The following is a 20,837-nucleotide window of genomic DNA, read 5'->3' on the forward strand; positions in this document are numbered from 1 at the left end:
ACCCACAAACCATGAGATCATGACCTGAGCTGAAGTCAGATGCTTAACTGACTGAGCCACCCAGGCGCCCCTAAAGGGAATTCTTAAGCCAATGAATTGATTTTTTACTAGGACATTTATTATATGATTACAAATATTGTTTAGAATCATATTAAGGACACAATAAATATAAATGGACAACAGCTCTAGATAGAATATACTAAGAACTTCCATTGGCACTAGCTACTGAAGTTTTCAGTTTCATCATCTCAATGATAGAGGAGTTTCTCTTTTTTATATTTTAATGTTTGTTTATTTTTGAGACAGAGAGTACAAGAGGGGAGGGGGCAGAGAGAGAGGGAGACACAGAATCCGAAGCAGGCTCCAGGCTCTGAGCTATCAGCACAGAGCCTGATAGAGGACTTGCTCTCATGAACCATGAGATCATGACCTGAGCCGAAGTCAGATGCTTAACCAACTGAACCTTCCAAAAGCAAATTTCTTTTTTTAACCCAATTTTAACTGCTCATTACAATAGGTAAGAAATACAAGAGTTTTTAGAATTCCTTATGTGATGTGAGATACTTATTACTATAAAGGAAGAACTTAAGAAAGACATCTATGCAAATGCACAGAAAAAAACTTGATAAATAGATTCACTCAATTTCTAGTTAATAATTATAAATTTTTTAGGTTGAAGTTTCACAGTGTTCATAATATGTTTTATTTTTATTTATTATATAGACTAGAACTTCATGTGTGATTGTAGTGCTTTCGAAATGCCCATACTTTGGGGAGTAAAATTTACAAGTAAGTTTCAAATGTCCCAGGGTTAACTCCTTCATTGGAGAGAATAAAATTGTCTAAATCTTAATACAAATAATTATTTTTAAGTTAAAAAGATTATGATATGTTATTCATTTTTGTTTAATTCTAAATATGGTTTCTTGATATTCTCTCTGAAACCAAATTTGCAATAAAAATAACGCATATCTGTTCTGTGAGTCAACTTCCACCTGATCAGTGCCTATGAGTCAACGCTGCCAGGTTGGAGCCGAAAGAGACAATTTAACCATTCTTGCCTGTCATATTGCTTCAGTCTTGCTCAAAATAAAAACCCAGGGTGACTGAAAAATTACAGTGGCCTAGAGCCTGCAAAAGTGACACACTCTTAACTGTTGCTTGAACAGCAAGAGCAAATGCAGGAATGGGCAGAAATTTTGATTGAGCTGTATTCTGTCATGTATAATAAAAGATTATTTCAGGACTCCATTTTTACTTACAGCATAATAAAGCTCCTGTATTTTTAGACACACGTAGAGCAAAATGTGACAAGCAGAGTTAATGTCCAGTGACTTTTCTGGCACATTTCCATATGTTGTGGAACAGCTGTCACTTGGATAGATTCGAATCCTGTTTGGCTATTAACACTCTGTGAGCCCTGGGGCGAGTATATTGTCATTCTCCAGTTTTCTCACTTGTAAAGAGAGCAAGCCAGATGGTGTTCCAGTCTCTTGTATCTACACAAGTCAGGTTTACATCATCATAAGTTTAACATTTAAGTAACACCTAATGTAAACTTTTAACATTTAATCTAAACTCCAAAGAATATGAACGAGATCATAATTTATAACTTTGAAAAATGAATGCTTAATATGTTTTGCTTTTTACTCAGCATAAAGCATACTTATATTATTATTGGAGTAAACCATTTAGTTCCTTAAGTTAGTTACTGACAATTTCTTGAAAAACTACCTCGTAGCCTTTTTGTCTGTATTTTCTTCCTCCTCGGGATAATTTTGAGGTGTGTTTCTGGACTATGACCATCATGACGGTGACGACTATGTGGTAGTCATTTCTGTATCCATTAACCAAAACTAGTAATTTTCCTCATTGAAAATTATGTATTGCCTTGGATTAAATAAATAACTCATTAGCTTAAAAAGTTAAAGGCAATTCTTATTCACTGTTTGGGTTCATTTTATAACATACAGTATGTAATTTAATGAAGCAGTGAGTTTTATTTAAAACTTTATACAGGTTTTCTTAGGGAAAATATTGGGATATCAGTCTTACAAGAGGCAGCAGCAGTATTATAGAACTAAACTACAAAAAAAAAAACAGAAAAAAATGAAAAGATCTACAAAAATCACATTTTTCAGTGTCAAGACAATTAATTCCACCCTTGTGGTGGAAATGGCGCCGTATATAGGTATGAAGAAGATTCTACCTTTCCCTCTACTTACCACTGCAATATAGAAAGAAATGAACATTTAGAAAGTGGCCTTTCTCCTTAGTAGTGTTTGACAGGCAAAGTATTAATTTCCTGCTTTCCTTCTTTCTTTCCACATTCTCTCCTTTCTGTCCCTTTTACCTCCTTTTCTTCCTCAAATCACTTTTCCAGTAGCAACATGTCAGCCATTGTGATAATTTCTAGAGAGATACTGAAATGTATGAAAAACAGTTCTTATCTTGAATAAGTCAAAGCTGGAGGAGGACATGGCCTGTTCTCTCTCTATATATGTATATGTGTGTGTGTGTGTGTGTTATATATACACATACATACATACATATATATGAAAATTAGATTGCTTTTTTTTTAACACAAATATCCTTCAAGAAAGCTGTTTTGGTCTTTCATTCCCTCATTAGTTTTCAAGATATGAAATCCTAAGCTACATTTGTCTCTGGAAATAACAGATCAAAGAGGAAGTGCAAGTTTTCAAGCCCGTTTCATTATGGCCACTCTGAAGTTAGTGTCCATTCAGCCCTGAGTTACAAGTGATTTAAAACTCAGACCAATAAATGGTATTTATAGTTATTATCCTGGTCATCAAGAAAAAGTTAAAGTATTTTAGTGCTTTTGTTGAGTTAGGAATATATATAATACCATATGTATTTCATTTTAGCTAACTGTTAACTCTCTAGAACATTCACTTATTTCAAGTTAATTTTTTCCATCAATGTGTCTACTCCTGGTTATCCTAGAATATTGTCTCTTAAGGTTGTACTTATTTTCATTTAAATTACAGTTCCTTCAGAAGTAACTTAAGGATTCACAAAAGTAGAATAAAGTTGAAGTAAAACTGTTGATGCAATGAACATAATCTTCTGAGTATCTTACTCGTCTATTCCTAATGCCACTTTTGAGCCCAGAGCTGGTATATATAGTAAGTGCTCACTAAATGTTAGAAAGAATGGCTGGATGAGTCAATGAATGTTAAGAATAGTGTATGTGGAATATAGCATTATGTTAAAACTGCAGACTCTGGAATCAGACAGTTGAGTTTGAGTCCTGGCTCTCCTATCTTGTGTGTGTATGTGACCTTGGACAAGTTACTTAGCCTCTCTGTGCGCAGTTTTCTCATCTATAAGTTTGGGATGAAAATAGTAGTTTCCTCATAGGAGTGTTTGAAGATTAAGTAAATTAAAACTAACAAAGCAATTTTGATAGTGACACATAATAAGCACTGGTAAATATTTGCTAAAGTAAACAATGAGAAAGGGGGCACCTGGGTCCCTTAGTCAGTTAAGCATCCAACTTTGGCACAGGTCATGATCTCACTGTTCGTGACTTCAAGCCCTGGGTCAGGCTGTGTGCTGACAGCTGACAGCTGACAGCTCATAGCTCACAGCATGCAGCTCAGCGCCTCAAGCCTGTTTCAAATTCTACCTCTGTCTCTCTGCCCCTCCCACACTTGTGCTCTGTATCTCGCTGTCTCTCCCTCTCTCTCTCAAATATAAACATAAAAAATTTTAAAGAAATATCAACTACAGCTTTAAAGACAAAATTTATATGTGAAACACCAATACTTACGAAATCCTGCACTACTAACTTAGAATTGCTAGGAATGAAGACTGGGTTGGTAACTCTACCATAGCCAACTGATATGGACCCTGTCCATGGTTTTCATTTGCAGGACTTTCTCTCACTAGTGGTGTCTTGGGAAAAGGGGGAGGGAATTTGAATCTAGTCTGGAGTAACACTCAGGCATTGCTACATGAGATCACATCTTAACCCATCTAGCCCAAGATTCTGTATGCAACAAATATTTTTCCCTTATCAATTTAAAAATTATTTAGCCATTCTATTTAAAACATGGAGAGTCTTCCGAGTCTAATGAAATGATAGCTTATTGGTCATACCTGGGCAGATCCCTAGATGTGCCAGTTAGGAGTGGGAATGATCTAGCACTAAATTTGTATTCTCCCAAGTTACTATCTGATCAGCTGGGTCATAATGCTAACAGTGGAAAAAATATGTTTGTCCAATTTTGTGGAAGGTATGTAGAAGTTCCTCTGTACTGATCAGTTGGATATTTGAGTATCAATTCCCAAGGGTGTTTACAAAGGTAACAGCTTTTCAAAGTGTTACCAAAATGAGTATCAAAATGTTACACTCTTTTTGAGTATTTTAGATACTCAAATAAAGTCATTTTATCTTCTAGCCTTTGAGAAATTAAGATACGAAAATAATCTCTTACATAATAGAATAAGATGTGTAGTCAGCTGTGCTCTGTTTCATTAAAATTTTCATTTCTCTGATATGCTAGACTAAATTTTAAAAATATAGTTCCACCTGTTTTGGGGTGGGTAAATGTCTTCAATTTATAAGAGAAAAGATATTTATTGTCTACAGAATCTTGGGCTAGATGGGTTAAAATGTGATCTGATTTAGCAATCCCTAAATGTCACTCCACACTGGATTTAAATATAATTTCTTCCTTAAATTATGCATTACAGTCCCACTTTAAAAAGCAACTGAACAGCAAAATGATATATTCTGGACTAGATTTTTTTTTATATATGTATGTATATATATGGACAGAACAAAGATTTAATAAGATTTTATTACAAAATTAATAAAATATTTGCTGACCTCCCAGTATATGTTTTAACTGTGCATTATTGAAGATAGAACCTAAATATAACGGGTGTGCCCTAGAAGGGGGAAGGAAGAAGGAAGCCACTCCAAATTAGTGCAGTGCTTTCTGTATCAGCATAGATGCAACATGAATGCAGCATTAGGCAACTGTATGACCCACCTGTGATGGAGCACTGCTGTGACATGTACAGAAGCACGGAAGAGTTCAGTGGCATTTAATTTATTATCTGAAATTCTTTACTATTTGGTATCTTTAGCATTTACTTGACACTTCAACCAGGTGTTGCCTTGGGTTATTTTGTCTCTGCGCTTCTGTTGGCAAACCAAGTTACAAATGCCACATCTTACATTTCTTTAAAGTTGACATAGCATTGACTCCAGTGTCTCGTCCATGGCAGATGCGCAAATAAATATTTGTTCCTTCGTTGACACCTATAGATTTCTAAAATGTTTTTAGGAAGTTGTTTTATCTTCAGCAAATGTTTATAGAATACCCAAATTACTTCTGAAACTTAACAGATGTAGCATAAGCTTTATTATTTAATTAGCCCTACATTACGTAGAGTGTTCATTCATATAATGATTTTATTGAATTCACTTATTCAGTAACTTTTTCATGAGAGCTATTTAGTGCCAAGTATCAGGTACTAGGCTGCTGTGTGCACTGACAGAATGCACTATCCAAGTTCCATAAGAAGAGAACACACAATTGTAATAGGATTTCTATAATGGAGATATAATAAGACCCTGAGAAAACACTATAATTTGCATTAAAAAATTCATGACGCCTAGGACGCCATGATGTTAGGTTCATTAAATGATCTGGGTAAACCTGTGACAGCCACCAGTCTTGCTGCATGAACCCAAATGCCCAGATTCCAGTTGTAATTTGGCACCACCTGCTAGCAGTTGTTTGGTAAAAATACCAAACATGAAAGTGATTCTGAATTCTGTGGCTGCCCGAGACTTTCAGTATAGTGACAGAACCCAAGTATCTCTTCATTGGTTTTCCCAGGCATGGGAGAGGATTGGGGGAACTACCCTGTTTCTCAAAATGAGCTCAAGAGGCATGCCATCCACACCACATCCCCCTTCCAAGAGAGAAGAATTTGAACGCATCAACTTGCCAGCAGGTGCTAGGCAGGAGATGGGAGCAAACTGGCAATCATGTTATATCTAATTTCACATTATTGTGGAATATATTACTGCAAAGTCTTACTGTATATCCAGTTGACCTAACAGAAAGCACATCAAAATTCCCCGATCTGGTGAGAAACAGATTGGGGAAGTCTTCACAAAAGAATTCTTATTCCAACAATGACTTAAATATGGTGGCTTGTCAAGTGGCCATGTGAAGAAAGATGTTCATGGGAGGGAAGAAAAGTGGATGTCAAGGTCCAGAAAACTGAAAGTATATAGGTATTTTGGAGAACAACATGTGTTTCTAGAGCATACGGTTTGAGAGCTAGAGAGAAGGAGACGGAGTTGCAATGTTAGGCATGGGTCAGAGGAGGATTCATCTGGAGGCCATACAACAGTTTCTATCTGGTTTTATAAATGAAGGAGCCATTAAAGACATTTGCAGAAAATTTGCATGTAAGAGATCACTATAAGACTCAGTTTTCTTGTCTTTGAAGTAGAAATGATAATCCTTCATATGGTTTATGGATTAGAGAGAAAGTATGTGAAGTATTTTGCATAAAGTCCAGTGTAAAGTATTAGATAAGTAGCAGCCATTAGTATTATCATATTAGTATTAATGTTAACTAATGATTGGAGGAACAAGGCTAGAGGCTTGTAGCTAGCAGTTTTCTAAATTTACAAACATTGTTTGGTGACAAATTCATATTTACACTCAAATAATTTTGAAAATTATTCATTTTCCTTTTCTGTTTTTTCATGTGATATAATTAGAACAAAGATAAATGCATTTTAATGTATTTGCTGTTTTCTTACATAGAATAATCATGTTATATATTACTCAAGCTTAATAGTCTTAATAGAGAAAACTTTGCATTGCAACTTTCTATGAAAAGAACAGCAAAATTTCTTCAGTGGTGAATAAAGGGATAATCTTGGGAATTTTAATACAGTGCATTTTATTAACACTGGCTTTGGTCAAAGAGAAATTATAAGTATTCATCTAAGTAGGCAAGAAAATTATATTTTGACAAAAAATAAATGATTACCTGGCATAAAACTATTTTGTTTTCCACATGAAATGCCTAAATTCAACTTAGAATATGCAGGTTTAAGTCTTAAGCTAGATACAGCGCTATACTTCACAAAATAATGTACACATCATTACACTTTAAAGCTGCCTGGGAATTTTGCTGTATAACTTCTATTCTCTTGCTTTTCTAAGTTTATTAAGTTTATTAACTGAGACTATAAACCCTGATCCTTGACAACAAGTACAGTCGTTTTATACAGGTATGTGTACGTCCGGTCAGTGTTGTGTGTGGAGGTCAACCAGGTGTGGCCACACGAGTAGACACAGGAGAAGCTCAGCAAAGCAAAGTGGATTCTCACAGGTCCCGGGAACCAGGAGGCATGTCACGCCATGCAGGACTGCCTAGGAAAGCAGCAGTGGAGGTCAGGAGGCAGAAGGGGCAGGAGTAAGGCAAGAGTTAGGGCCAGAGCCTTCATTTGGGAGCTGAAAGGACAAGATAGGGCAGAGTCAATAGTTTAAGATTGGCAAATCTGAGTGATTCCTTTTTGCAAGGCTGGGCTCTAGACATGGCCTTTTTTTTTTTTTTTTTTTTTTTAATGTTTTATTTATTTCTGAGAGAGAGAGAGAGAGACAGCGTGAGCAGGGGAGGGTCAGAGAGAGAGGGAGACACAGAACCTGAAGCAGGCTCCAGACTCTGAGCTGGCTGTCAGCACAGAGCTCAACACGGGACTCGAGCCCATGAACCATGAGATCATGACCTGAGCCGAAGTCGGACGCTTAACCGACTGAGCCACCCAGGCACCCCTAGACATGGCCTTCTATCGCCTGGTACCAGGCCCTGGAATGAATTAGGTCAGGGAAAGTATGGGCTTAATGTGAATAAGCCAAATAGAGGGGCTATGTCTTCGAATTTGGCTAATTTGCGTATCAGAGGCAAGCACCAGGCTGAGCCCTCTGCTATCACAAGCAGTTGGCTAACCCCAGGAAAGGCAATGTCTTTCCTGCCAGGAAGATTTTTAAGTTGTCAAAACATCGTAATGTACTGAAAAAATGTAAACAGTACACATACATACACATACACATTCACACAAATAGACAATTTTTAATCCCCATTAAAAAATTGAATTAAAAAATATTAAAAATCTCACTTGGAGCTTTGTTGTTTAGATATTTTTAGATATCTGTAACTGTGGCCTGTCAGCGTGTACTCTGCAAAGAAAGACCTCTTCTTGGTTTTTTTTATTTCTAAGCCCAGAGCCCTATTTTTCTCCCAAGCAAGCAGAAGACCTGAAAACTGGTAACAACACAGTTTCAGAAAGCGCAATATACTTCTCTTCCCTGACATTTCCAAATCTTGTGGCCCAGCCTCCTGTGCCCTCGTGTGAAGAGGATAGATGGTAAAAAGAAAAGAAAATTGCTTGTCTTTTCCAAGCAATAATTCAGAGCTCATTAAGAAGAATAATGTGACATACAGCCACAAATTCCAGGAACCTGGAACATTGGTGCCCTACAAATCATTTTACCTAACAGTTGCTAAGAAAAGGAAAAAAGGGCAAGAAACGACTTGTCTTTTCTTGGTTATTGTCAGCCAACTCTAAGGAAAACATACACAACTTTCATAAAAGCATCGCTATTTCCAAATATAAGGGAAGAATGTACAGGAATTATACATGTAGCCTCTTGGAACAAAATTATGGAATGAGTTTTGGGGGTTTTATTTAAGCCATGGGCCTCCAGAAATTGTGGTAGATTCTTTTGTGAATTTGAAACTTGGATTTGATTAGCTATGGGAGCTTTATGGTTAATGAATAATTAGACTTCATCAAGATAGGTAAGTTTAAAGCATGTCCTTACTCTGAAATCCTGCATGCCACAGGATTACACAAAGTAGAGATATTTGTAAAATTTGGGTTTGATTTGTAATCAAGCTTTCAAAAAAATCAGAGTATCCACTATTTTTCAAACTATAGGACTAATGTATTTTGTACTTTATCATCTGAGGAACTTAATACCCTTAATATGTAGCCATTCATACATTTTTGGTAGATTTTGGAACACAACATCTAGTGATTTTATATAGGTAAAACTTACAGTCCAGGAATATTTTCATCATGTCTGATTTGAGCTAGGTAAGTTATAGTCCAAGTATATTTTCATATTATGGTTTGGCTTTCCATATTATTTTTAGAGGCATAATGTGAATTTTTATTTAGTGTAATCATTTCAGTAGTACAAAAAAGTCATCATCTGTTAAATACTCTACAAACTTGATACACATAGAGTTGGAACAAGAATAAAGCTCTCAATTTTCACAAAATCTTAACTGTTTGTGTTCCTTTGATATTGATAAGAATGGTGGAAAATGTAAATTGATGCTTGAAGTGATAGGCCAGTAAGAATACCTTCTAATATTTGTCATAGACCTTTTTATGGTACAGCAAATACAGTGTGATCATGTAATAAAATCAGAAGAAGCCAAAATGAAAATGAGTTAGAGGGAAGTCTATTCCTGCCTAAAATATTTACATATAGAAATAATTGGGTTTCGCTGAAAGGTGTGCATGAAACAATAAAACAATTTAAGGGGATTGAATGCATGTAAATATAGTACTGTAACACTATTAAATACTAAATTTTAAATTTCTGTCATTTCCAGAAATCAAAGAATTAGTATAGGAAACTCAGTTTTTACATACTCTTCAGAGAAAGATTTTTTTTAAATTGTTAATTAAGGTTTCTTGACATTAGAATTGGGCATAAGAATTTCAATTATAAACTAAGACCATGTCATTATGCAGCCATATTTGCATTTTACATGCTGATATTTGAATTAATTAAAAGAAACTATGTCATATCATTTTTTTATCTCTGTATTTGTGGAGATAGATGTTAAATAAACATTGGTTGAATAAATTATTACTGCTTTCTTAGCCTAAAATTACAGATGCTCATTTGAGTAAATGAAATGAAGCTTATTAAATCATAAATTAGGATAATAATCATTTCAAGTTCCACATTTTAGGAAAGGCAAAGTATTTAATAAGAAGAAAATTTTTAATCAAGAGAACTTTAGATAGGAGCAGAATTTATTACCCCTCGTTCTCGCACCCAAAGTACATGCCAGAATTCAAGAAAAGACACTTTATAATCCAGACATCTGCCCAGTGACGGGCAACGGGGGAATCACATATGAGTTATCACAATGGCAGGTATGTGGTTAATGGTTGGCACCGGCTCCAGAAACATAACAATGGGAAGGAAAATGAATTAAACCTTTCAAGGTGCCATAATGTTTGAGAGCTTGGCCAGTCTCGCTGGTTGTTTCTTCCCCCATCTCTGCCATTATTCTTATTGCCTTCTACCTTCTGAGCCTACGGGCCCTCTGTTAGCACCACTTCCTAGCCCAAGATGTTATAAATCCTTCCATTCCTAGAATTATCTGTCTACTTCCTATCCAGAAATATCTTTTCTATTCCTGAGCTGTAGTTTTCAAACTCCACTGTATTAGCTCCTGGGCTTTCTGTGGCTACACCATTCTGGACCCCCACCCCCAGTCTCTAATACCTTGGCTAAGTCTCTCCTAACCACCTCCCCAGCTCTCAGTATGATGACATATTTTTGATATACTGTATATTTTATTTACAGTGCTACTCTTGTGCCCTTACTCTCACACACTCAGACTTTGTCTTTGTCCTGTGTTTGCTGTTTATTATTTTAAGCCAAACTACTTAGCTCTATTCATCCAAACTATTAATTAACACTTTGGGCCCTATGGCCTATAAACTTCATTTAATTTAATCACTTACTCTTATAATCCTTGATACTGCCATTTAAGTCTTTGAGGAATATCTATAAATATTTCACTTACCTTTCATCACCTTTCTCCTCATGATTGACAATATGCTAAATTTGCCTTTTAGAAAATCTTTCTGGATACAATTTCAACAATTATAACAATTATGTCATAAAATAGATCACTTGCACCAGCAATTTTACATATTTTACTTTGAGAGTACTAAATGTATGAAGTTTTTTACTGTTTTTCTAAAGCCAAAAATTAGAAAACATATATAAAACAATATTCAGAAATATAGAAATGCTGCATCTTTTTCCAGAACTGAGTATCCTGTAAAAACACCCAAGGTTATTGTGTGGTAATCTCTTTTTTTTTTCTTATTGCTATATATTGGAGGGGGGCATAGAGAAAAAAAGAATGGTTCTAAAAAGCATAACTATCAACCAGAGAACATTGAAACTACTTTTAGTGCACTGTGCACAGTATATCCTTCTAGATCTTTTGCTGTGTACATTTATACTTTTTTTTTCTCCATAAGAACATAAACATTCTAAACATAAAATTTTATTTTTCACAATTCCCTTTATTTGCCTCTTGTGCAGGGAAATCATAGATCATTTCACAAATCCAGGTTTCCCTTACTATCTAGTTTAGCAAGAATAGATGGTAGACAGACAGATAGATAGATAGATAGATAGACAGACAGACAGATAGATGATACGAAGGAAGGGAGGAAGGAAGGAAAAGGAAGGAAGGAAAGGAGGAAGGAAAAGGAAGGAAGGAAGGAAGGAAGGAAGGAAGGAAGGAAGGAAGGAAGGAAGGAAGGAAGGAAGGAAGGAAGGACAGCCTCTAGGGTTTGAATTGATCTGTGTCCATAGCAGTAGGGTAAATCCATATTTGATGTGCGGGCCAGCCAAAGCTAGCTGCAAATATCTGCTTCCTCTCCCCCTCCCCCTATATCAAAAACCTATTTTATGTCAGTAAATACTTATTTACAACAGCATTTTCAAAGGTAGACTCTATTTTATTGATGAACATAACTTACCGAAATACCCTTAACTATTGGGCATTTGTGGGGTTTTCCCTTGTGTGTATGAGTGTGTTGTTAGAATCAATTTTGCAGTAAATATTATTGCTAAATCTGTACACATTGCTAAGTTTTCCTTGAGGATGTACCTAAAAGTAGACTCAATCGTTTAAAAGCTAGGCTTTTTTTTTTTTTTTTTTAAAGGACTTTGTTACATATTGCCAGCTAGTCCTTCAGAAGGCCATCGCTGAGACCCCTGCTAGCATTATTGGAAATTTACTGTATCACCAGGCCCTTACAAATGGTCTCTTTTAAAGTAATTGATGATGTACTAGATCTATGCTTTTTAACTACACCGAGCATTGCAAACGATCACCCATGTTTACAGACTTTTTCTTACAGTGAAGTACTTTATGAATCAAGAGTCACAAAATTTTAAAATTGTTTGGTTAATAGCTTGTTTGCTTGGTAAGTGTAGATGATACAGAACAGGAAATCAAGGAAACCGGTGGTGATACCCTAGCCTGAGTCTCCCTCTTCTCACAACATAGCACTGGAGGGCAACTATTCAAAACTCATTCCTAGTGACCTCAAGGTTTTTTCCCCTCTTAAATACTTGTAGAAAATGTACATAAAATTAACACATGGTCCTGGCCTTTTTGCAGATTTTAACTCTAGGATGGAGTAAAAAAATTTGGAGTGTGGGCGGGGGGAGTAATTAGAAATTAGTAATTTCTAATTCAAGAAATTGAATTAGAAATAAGAGCTTTCCCCAATAGATCACTTTTCCAATTCTCACTCTTTAAATGATATATAAAGGTATTTCTAATGTTTCTTGTTTTTTCTTTTGTTTCTATAATTATGTGTTATTCACTCCTATTAGTACCGAATTAAAGCAGAAACTATGACTCTAATCCCGACTCAGACCTGTAAATAAGTCTTCCCATTCCTGCAAAGCAGGCTGCTTCCTTCACATTCTTCCATGTTTGGGGGGCCCAGCTGGATAGCCTGCTTCCAGATTCTTCAACCCCCACTTGACTTCCTACCACACCCCAGTAATCATAGAAAAATTAAGGGTCCTGTCTTTAACTGGTTGGCAGTTTTAGTCTCCTGACTACTTCCAATGGGAGGAATCAGTAATCACTATTAACACTGCCAATTGGAGGAATCAGCTAATCAGTGATCATCATCAGTAATCAGTAATCATCAATCAGCTCACATGCTTCCTTGACTCATTGATTGCTTCCTGATCACGTTGTCTAGAAAATGGATAATGAGGATTTTTTTTCTTTCAAATGAATGCAAGAGGGAAATCTTTCTATTCATTATTACTTGGAATATAGACATATTGATAAATGTAAAATTATATAAAGTCAAATAACTTATTTTTAATTCAAAACTAATGAAAACATCAATCCCTGTTAGAAAATATAACCGTTATTTGATAAATCTTACATTTCTTTTGAGATAAAGAAAACTTATTTTGAAAGGCCACTCTTTGCAGTGGATGCTGTCATTTTTGCTGTTTTTCTTTAAAAATTCGCCCACTGAACTAATTTCTTTTTGAAGGCAGCAGTAAAGTATATTAGAGAGGAGTGCTTTGGGAACATCTCCCTTTGTCATATGGCTGGTTTAAAGCATATTTGTACTTGCAGGACAGTATATTCTCTTAAATAAGCCCACTGATTTTTTGTGAATTTTCCCCCCCACGGCCACACAAACCAGTGCCTTCTTTGACAGCAGATGTGAAATCATGAGTTTACATAGCTGCGTTAGGTTGACCCTGAATAGTAGAGCCCATTTGAGACCATGGTATTTGAAAGTTTTTAAATCCTAAAAATATGTCCCATAAATGATATGCTTTCATTCTACTCCAGATGTTTCATCTAAAATACATTTTCTGTCTTTTCCTTTTCACTCTTGTCCTCACTTTTAACGATCCATCGGCTGACAGTGTCTTTACATCCAAAATGCAAAGCAGACAAATGGGCATCTCAGGGAAGAACATGACCAAAAGCACCAGCATCAGCGGAGATATGTGCTCGCTGGAGAAGAACGATGGCAGCCAGTCTGACACCGCAGTGGGCGCCCTGGGCACCGGTGGCAAAAAGCGGCGCTCTAGCATTGGGGCCAAAATGGTAGCCATTGTTGGCCTCTCCAGGAAGAGTCGCAGTGCTTCTCAGCTCAGCCAGACTGGTAGGCATTCTTATGTTACTTTTGACTTCATGTTTGAGTTTGTAATTAAAATACATATTCTTTTCTCTTGCTCATTTAATTGCAGTAATTAATGGAAGATGCCATGTTCCAGAGAGATAGGGGCATTTTCAACTAGTTACCCTTCCAGCACATAAAACACTAACTTTGTTTTTCAGTGACAAATGAACCCGCTTTGAAGTGAACCTTGGCCCCTGTTCTTGAGATGCTTGTACAGTCTTTGCTCCTCAGGGAGGAGTTAGGCGGTGGTATCAGGATTGCCAGTTGCTGATGCTTCGTAAAGATTCTCTGATCTGTGAGATATTTGCTTTCTTTAGGTTCCTCAAGAGGGAACCAGCCAAATTAATTTTCATTCCCAGCAAGTTACCGTGATGAAGATGACACGTCCTATTTTGTGTGAACAATATAGTTCCTTTATTGCTGACAACCTGACTTCTTTTTCAGTTTGTAAGCAGCCTTTACCAGTAGTATCAATTTTCTCACTGCAGTTTTTATTTTCCTGTTAAAACTTCAAGCAGCAATATTCTCCAGCAGCAGGGATGGAGGAGTTTTCTGCTGATAGTGGAGATATTCAGAGCCTTGCTACTTTCAAATTCAGTTTCTAAATCACATCTGCAAAAATAAATTAGATACAGCACTCCTCCTCCTCAGAAAAGCCACAGTTAGCAATTAAGAAATCTGTGAGTCAAAGCAATGTCTTTTCAAATGGCTGTTGATAATTAAACATTGAATCCCTGCTATCTTGGAAATAATAACATATCTTCCACTTAACAAACAAACAAACAAAAGCATATAATATGGTGTTTCTTTTACAGCAAATTAATTGGAGGCAAGTGGGTGAAATCTCATTTATGTTTGAATTACAAGGGTTCTAATATACAGAAATCAGGACAAAAATCTGCAACACAAAAGAATTTAAGGATGCATTAGTTCCTGGACCCGGCTAATCTTGACTTTATGTAACTATAACAGTGATTCTGGAATTTGAGCCTTATATATATGTACACTATTATACTGAAATAGTTATTTGATGGTTTTCCTTATATCTTGGTTGTAACTCACTATGTTTAATGTGACTATTGACATAAGAATATTTATTTGGTGTTTGAAAATGTTACATTTTAATATAGAAATAATAATTACTGGACATAAAGATCATCCTTTACTGATGTTTAAATTACTTATGTTTATACATAATTAGCCGTGTTGTACTCATATGATAGATGAAATTGAATTTTTTTTGTATTTCTCTAGCAGTTAGAACTTTATTGCATTTTTTCCTTAAAATCTACAAATATCTATAAACCTAAAACTTGTCTAAAAAGAAAGCCTAAAGCCTGTCAATTAAAAAACTGAGAACCTAAAACACACATGAATAAGATTATAGAAGTTAGAGAATATGTGGTGTTAAACTAAATAATCATTTGCACCCGTTCAAGGTTTGTTGATAAATATTGAGCACGTATTATGAGCCAGGCCATGGAGAACAAAGATAGTTTTTTATCATTGTAAAAATAAATGTCATTGTACGAGTTCAGACAAGGCTGCTTACTTACCTTCTAATGAGTAGAAACCTCAGCAAAATGGGACCTTTCTAAAAAATAGTGAAATTACTCTGGATGATATCATAGCAATCATTGTAAATAATAATTGGTATTTATAAAGGTATATGGATCAGTATACATGGCGGCTAAGACACGTCTGTCTGTCTTCTGCCATGTTAGTTTGTGTGTTCCTTTCCCTGCTGTTTGTAAACTCACCTGTAAAGTCACCATTTCTAAAGACTGAATATGTCTTGCTAGGGATTCTAACTTAGCAGAAAATACATAGGGATGATAAGGAGACTCAGATTCTGTTGCTTACTCTGAGTTATATGAGATAATCAATATGCCTTTTTTAAAAACCTGCCCAACATATCTGAATCACAGAATGTTCATCTGACAAATGAAATTAACACCTCCTATTCTAATGAGGTTTTTATAAAGATAATTTTTTAATATATAAGAAAATGCTTTGAAAACTTAAAATCATTTTGTCAGTATAGGACATCCTAGCCAATTCGGCCTCATAAGGGAATCAAGAACTCTCTTTTACATATGTTGACTTTGAAATGCCTGTTTAGACTTCTAAGTGCAGTTGTTGTATTGTTAGTTGGTTATGAGTTTAGAGCCTAGTAGGTCAAGGTTGAGGATATAATTTAGGAGTGATCAACAGGTAGTACTTAAAGCCATGACACTAAATAAGATTACCTACTATAACTTGAATCAAGAAGAAAACTAAAGAGTGAGTTCTGTGATACTCCAACATTGAGAAATCAAAAGAGAATTCATCAAAGAAGATTTAAGAAAGAGCAGCCGTTAAAAAAAGAGAGAGAGGGGCGCCTGGGTGGCTCAGATGGTTAAGCCTTTGACTTTGGCTCAGGTCATGGTCTCACGGTTCGTGGGTTCGAGCCCTGCCTTGGGCTCTGTGCTGACAGCTAGCTCATAGCCTGGAGCCTGCTTCAGATTCTATGTCTCCCTCTCTCTCTGCTCCTCTCCTACTCATGCTCTGTCTCTGTCTCTGTCTCTGTCTCTCTCTCTCTCAAAAATGAATAAACATAAAGAGAGAGAGAGAGTGAGAAGGAAAGAATATGGTATCCTGGACGCCAAATATGGGAAACATTTTAGATACATTTCAGAAGACAGACTTGAGTTCTGAAAGGTCAAGTAAGGTGAAGACTGAGAATTGACCATTGGATTTGGCAAGATGGAGAATTTGGTAAACCTTGACAAATCTTCCAGTGGTTAGACAAACCCTTTTGGAGCAGGTTAAAAAAAAATGGGAGATGAGGTAGGGTCAGTGAGAATAATACCAAGAATAAAAATAAGAATATCTAATATTTATTGAGCACTTTTATGTGCTGGGACTATTCTAAGTACTATCCATGTAAATCTTAAACCTCACAATAATGTAAGGAAGCAGGAATTAATTACTACTCTCCTCCTTTTATGATTTTTTGAGAAAACCCAATTGAGCAGTGGGGAATAACTTTCCCAAGTTTACCCAAGCTAAAAGGGTAGAAGTTGGGATTTGAACCCAGGCAGTGTGGATCTGGAGGTTTCACTTACTCTATCATCGTCTAGACCAGCATTGTCCAATACAACTTTTGGCAATGTGGGCAATGTTCTGTATCTCTGCTACCCAATATGATATGTAGCACTAGCCCCACATGGCCGTTGAGCTTTTGAAATGTGGCTTCTGTGATCGAGTAACTGAATTTTTAATTGTTTTTTTACATTTTTAATTTAATTACATTTAAATCAGCACATATGACTAGTGACTACTGAGTTGGAAGCTTCAGATAAAAACAGCTCTTTCTGGGATTGTTGAGTTAAAAAAATGGAAATATAGAAACAGGACTGTAGCTTGGGGGAAATGAAGTCAAAAAAGAGTTTTGTTATTTTAGCAACAGGATGCCAGTGGGAAAACTGAGTAGCAACAGGATGCCAGTGGGAAAACTGAGTAGGTGAAAGAGCTTTGGATTCAGAGCTTAAGTGGAGATCAGCTGTTATGGCCTTTGGTCACTCGGGAAATTAGGCTCTTTTCATCTTGTAATAATTTCTAAGTTTGCATGGGACTTTACATTTACTCCAATTATAGCACTCAATAACTGTAATCATTTATATTTGTCTATTTCCTGGCTAGATTTTTTTTTTAATTTTTTAAATGTTTTATTTATTTCTGAGAGAGAGAGACAGAGAGCGTGGGCAGCGGAGGGTCAGAGAGAGAGGGAGACACAGAATCTGAAGCAGGCTCCAGGCTCTGAGCTACCTGTCAGCACAGAGCCCGACGCGGGGCTCGAACCCACAAACCATGAGATCATGACCTGAGCCAAAGTCGGACACTTAACCAACTGAGCCATTCAGGCGCCCCTAGACTGTTTTTTTCTTGTTTTATGTATCTTTCTCATTGTCTGGTATAGTTTCAAAAGTAGTGATCTTCAGTGAGAAGTTCATGTACTCTATGAGTCCATGATTAAGTTCTCTGGGAAATGGGAAGAAAATGTTAGAACTTCTTTTTATTTTTTAACTTAAAAGACAAGAAATTAAGCATTGCTAACATTTAGTACACACTTCAGCCTTGTGTTCTTGATTGGTCTGGACGCCAGATGGTCAGTGTGCACGCTTTTCTGGAGGTGTTAGTTTAGTTAACCATCAGAAAGTGAGCAAGTGGCTTTAAAAGATTATTGGAAAAAAAACAGTGGATTGAGTGTAATACCTACAGCAGTTGTCCAAAGAAGGTAGACCTGAAACTTCTATTCCTACTCAAACTCTTCATCAGCCATTGATGAACTAAGTACAGAGACACTCTTAAGATCTGACGAGAAGCTCACTGAAAAATTCTAAGTTATTAGGGGAGGCGCCTGGGTGGCTCGGTCAGTTGAGCCTCCAGCTTTGGCCCAGGTCATAATCTCACAGTTCATGGGTTCAAGCCCTGCGCCGGACTCTATGCTGACAGTTTGGAGCCTGGAGTCTGCTTTGGATTCTGTGTCTCCCTCTTTCTCTGCCCCTCCCCTGCTTGTGCTCTGTCTCTTTCTCTTTTTCAAAAATGAATAAACATTGAAAAAAAATTTTTTTAATTCTAAGTTATCAGGAAGATTAATAAAAGGTAGATTTGCATCCACGTTATTAACAATGAACCCCATACCCTGACTTTATGATTTATATGGTCTATGGTCGTTATATGGCCTTTGGTCACTCAGGAAATTAGGCTCTTTTCTTTTCATCTTGTAATGATTTCTAAGTTTACATGGGACTTTTCCTTCTCAATTATGACATCATTCAAAGTAAGTATGAGAAGGGGCGTCTGGGTGGCTCAGTCGGTTAAGGGTCCGACTTCAGCTCAGGTCATGATCTCATGGTTTGTGGGTTCGAGCCTCGCGTCGGGCTCTGTGTTGACAGCTTAGAGAGCTTGGAGCCTGCCACAGATTCTGTGTCTCCCTCTCTGTGTGTTCCTCCCCTCCTTGCTCTCTGTCTCTCTCTGTCTCTCTCACAAATAAATAAACATTAAAACAAACAAACAAAGTAAGTATAAGAAAACCAAATTTGGAAACAGATCTTCAGATTACTTTACTTACTGGTAACATAATGCCAGCTGCTATACTATATAAAACTTGAAAACTTAATTCAAAAGAACTTTATCTGTTGGGCAAAAAATATCAGTTCAATGCAGTTATTCCCAGTGGGCCAGTGGCCTTCCGTATGATCATTCAGGGCTTGAGGCTGTTTTCATCTTGCAGCTTTACGCTCTTCTAGGGACTTGTAATACTCTGTATTCAGCCAGCACCCACAACTTTTTATGGAAAAGAATTGGAAATAGGAGAGTCACGTCTGCTTGTATGTCATTGGCTACAGATCAGTCACAAAAACTGAGGCTGGAAAATGAAAAGTTGGGAAATGTAGTCTAGGAAGTGCTCAGGGAAAAGAAGAAGCAAGTTTGGTGAGCGTACCAATTTTTTCGAAAATTATAATGCACATCACTTGAAACATTTTTCCTGAGAACATGAAGTCTTACTTTATCATTAGTAATGATCTGCAAGTATTTGTTTCATTTTATTCTTTTCAAATATGAATGTTTTATGTATTATACAAAGTATTATAGAATATGTGTACAATTTATAAATAATTTTTTTAGGGAAATGGCGATGATATTTTAAAAGATTTGAAACAACTGTCTAGGAGCTCGTGGGTGGCTCAGTCAGTTAAGCGTCTGACTTTGGCTCAGGTCATGATCTCACGGTTTGTCGATTCGAGCCCTGCGTGGAGCTCTGTGCTGACAGCTCAGAGCCTGGAGCCTGTTTCAGATTCTGTGTCTCCCTCTCTCTCTGCCTCTTCCCTGCCCTTGCTCTTTCTCCATCTCCCTCCTTCTTTCTCTCCCTTCCTCCCTCTTTCCCTTCCTCCCTCCCTCCCTCCCTCTCTCTCTCTTTCTCTCAGAAATAAACATTAAAATATTTTTTAAAAATAAAAAAATAAAAATTGGCTTAGTATATGTAATTTAAAAAGACTTAAAGCTACTATTCTAGTATGTTAAAGTTCTAAGTGAATATTTGCTGAATCCATAGGTCTGTTAACAGAACTGATACTAATGACGAATAATAGAGATGTTAAATAGTTATTGCCCTTTCATGTTATTAGAAATCTCTAACTAACACTATAAGATATAACATATTAAGGAGTCTCACAAAAAATGTGCTATTAACACTAAATATAGGCATATTTCTTACTTTTAAAATTATAATGTTTTAGGCACACCTGGGTGGCTCAGTTGGCTAAGCATCCAACTCCTGATTTCCACTCAGGTCATGAACTCACAGTTCGTAAGATTGATCCCTGCATCTGGTTCTGGGCCAATAGCATGAAATCCACTTGGGATTCCCCCTCCCTCTCTCTCTGCCCCTCCTCTGCTCATGCTCTCTCTTTCTTTCAAAATAAAATAAATATTTTAAAAATTATAATGTTTTAGCATTTATAATACTACCAGCCATTATTAATTAAAAGTATTAATAATTGTGCCACTATTTGTTTTTTGTTACTGAGTTCATGTGGCTTAACTATAATAGATAAGGTAAAATATGTAAGTGAAAGCTATTATAAACATATTATGAATTGTGGTAAAGTACTTCTATATCAAGCGGGGGTGAACAAATAGCTTAGAAAAATACCAGTGTCATTGTTAATGGAAATTAATTTTGTGTTTCTTAGATTTGGGTTGGATTTTCCATCCT

At 36.3% G+C, this 20,837-nt stretch overlaps 1 protein-coding gene across 23 annotated transcripts in view; it reads left to right on the forward strand.

The window, feature by feature from the left end:
- RIMS2 (regulating synaptic membrane exocytosis 2) overlaps positions 1–20,837 on the forward strand; it is a 599,820-nt gene that overhangs the window by 498,630 nt on the left and 80,353 nt on the right. For 7 of the 23 annotated variants that reach the window (XM_039233785.1, XM_039233789.1, XM_039233790.1 and 4 more), the window contains one exon: positions 13,815–14,056. The exons of the other annotated variants lie outside the window; for them this stretch is intronic. In XM_039233785.1, coding sequence (XP_039089716.1) covers positions 13,815–14,056 — 242 coding nt within the window. The remainder of the gene's footprint in view (positions 1–13,814; positions 14,057–20,837) is intronic. 23 annotated transcript variants of the gene reach the window in all.

This window comes from Hyaena hyaena, unplaced genomic scaffold (genome assembly GCF_003009895.1).
Source record: "Hyaena hyaena isolate Hyena2069 unplaced genomic scaffold, ASM300989v1 scaffold_79, whole genome shotgun sequence".
NCBI classification, from domain to species: Eukaryota; Metazoa; Chordata; class Mammalia; order Carnivora; family Hyaenidae; genus Hyaena; species Hyaena hyaena.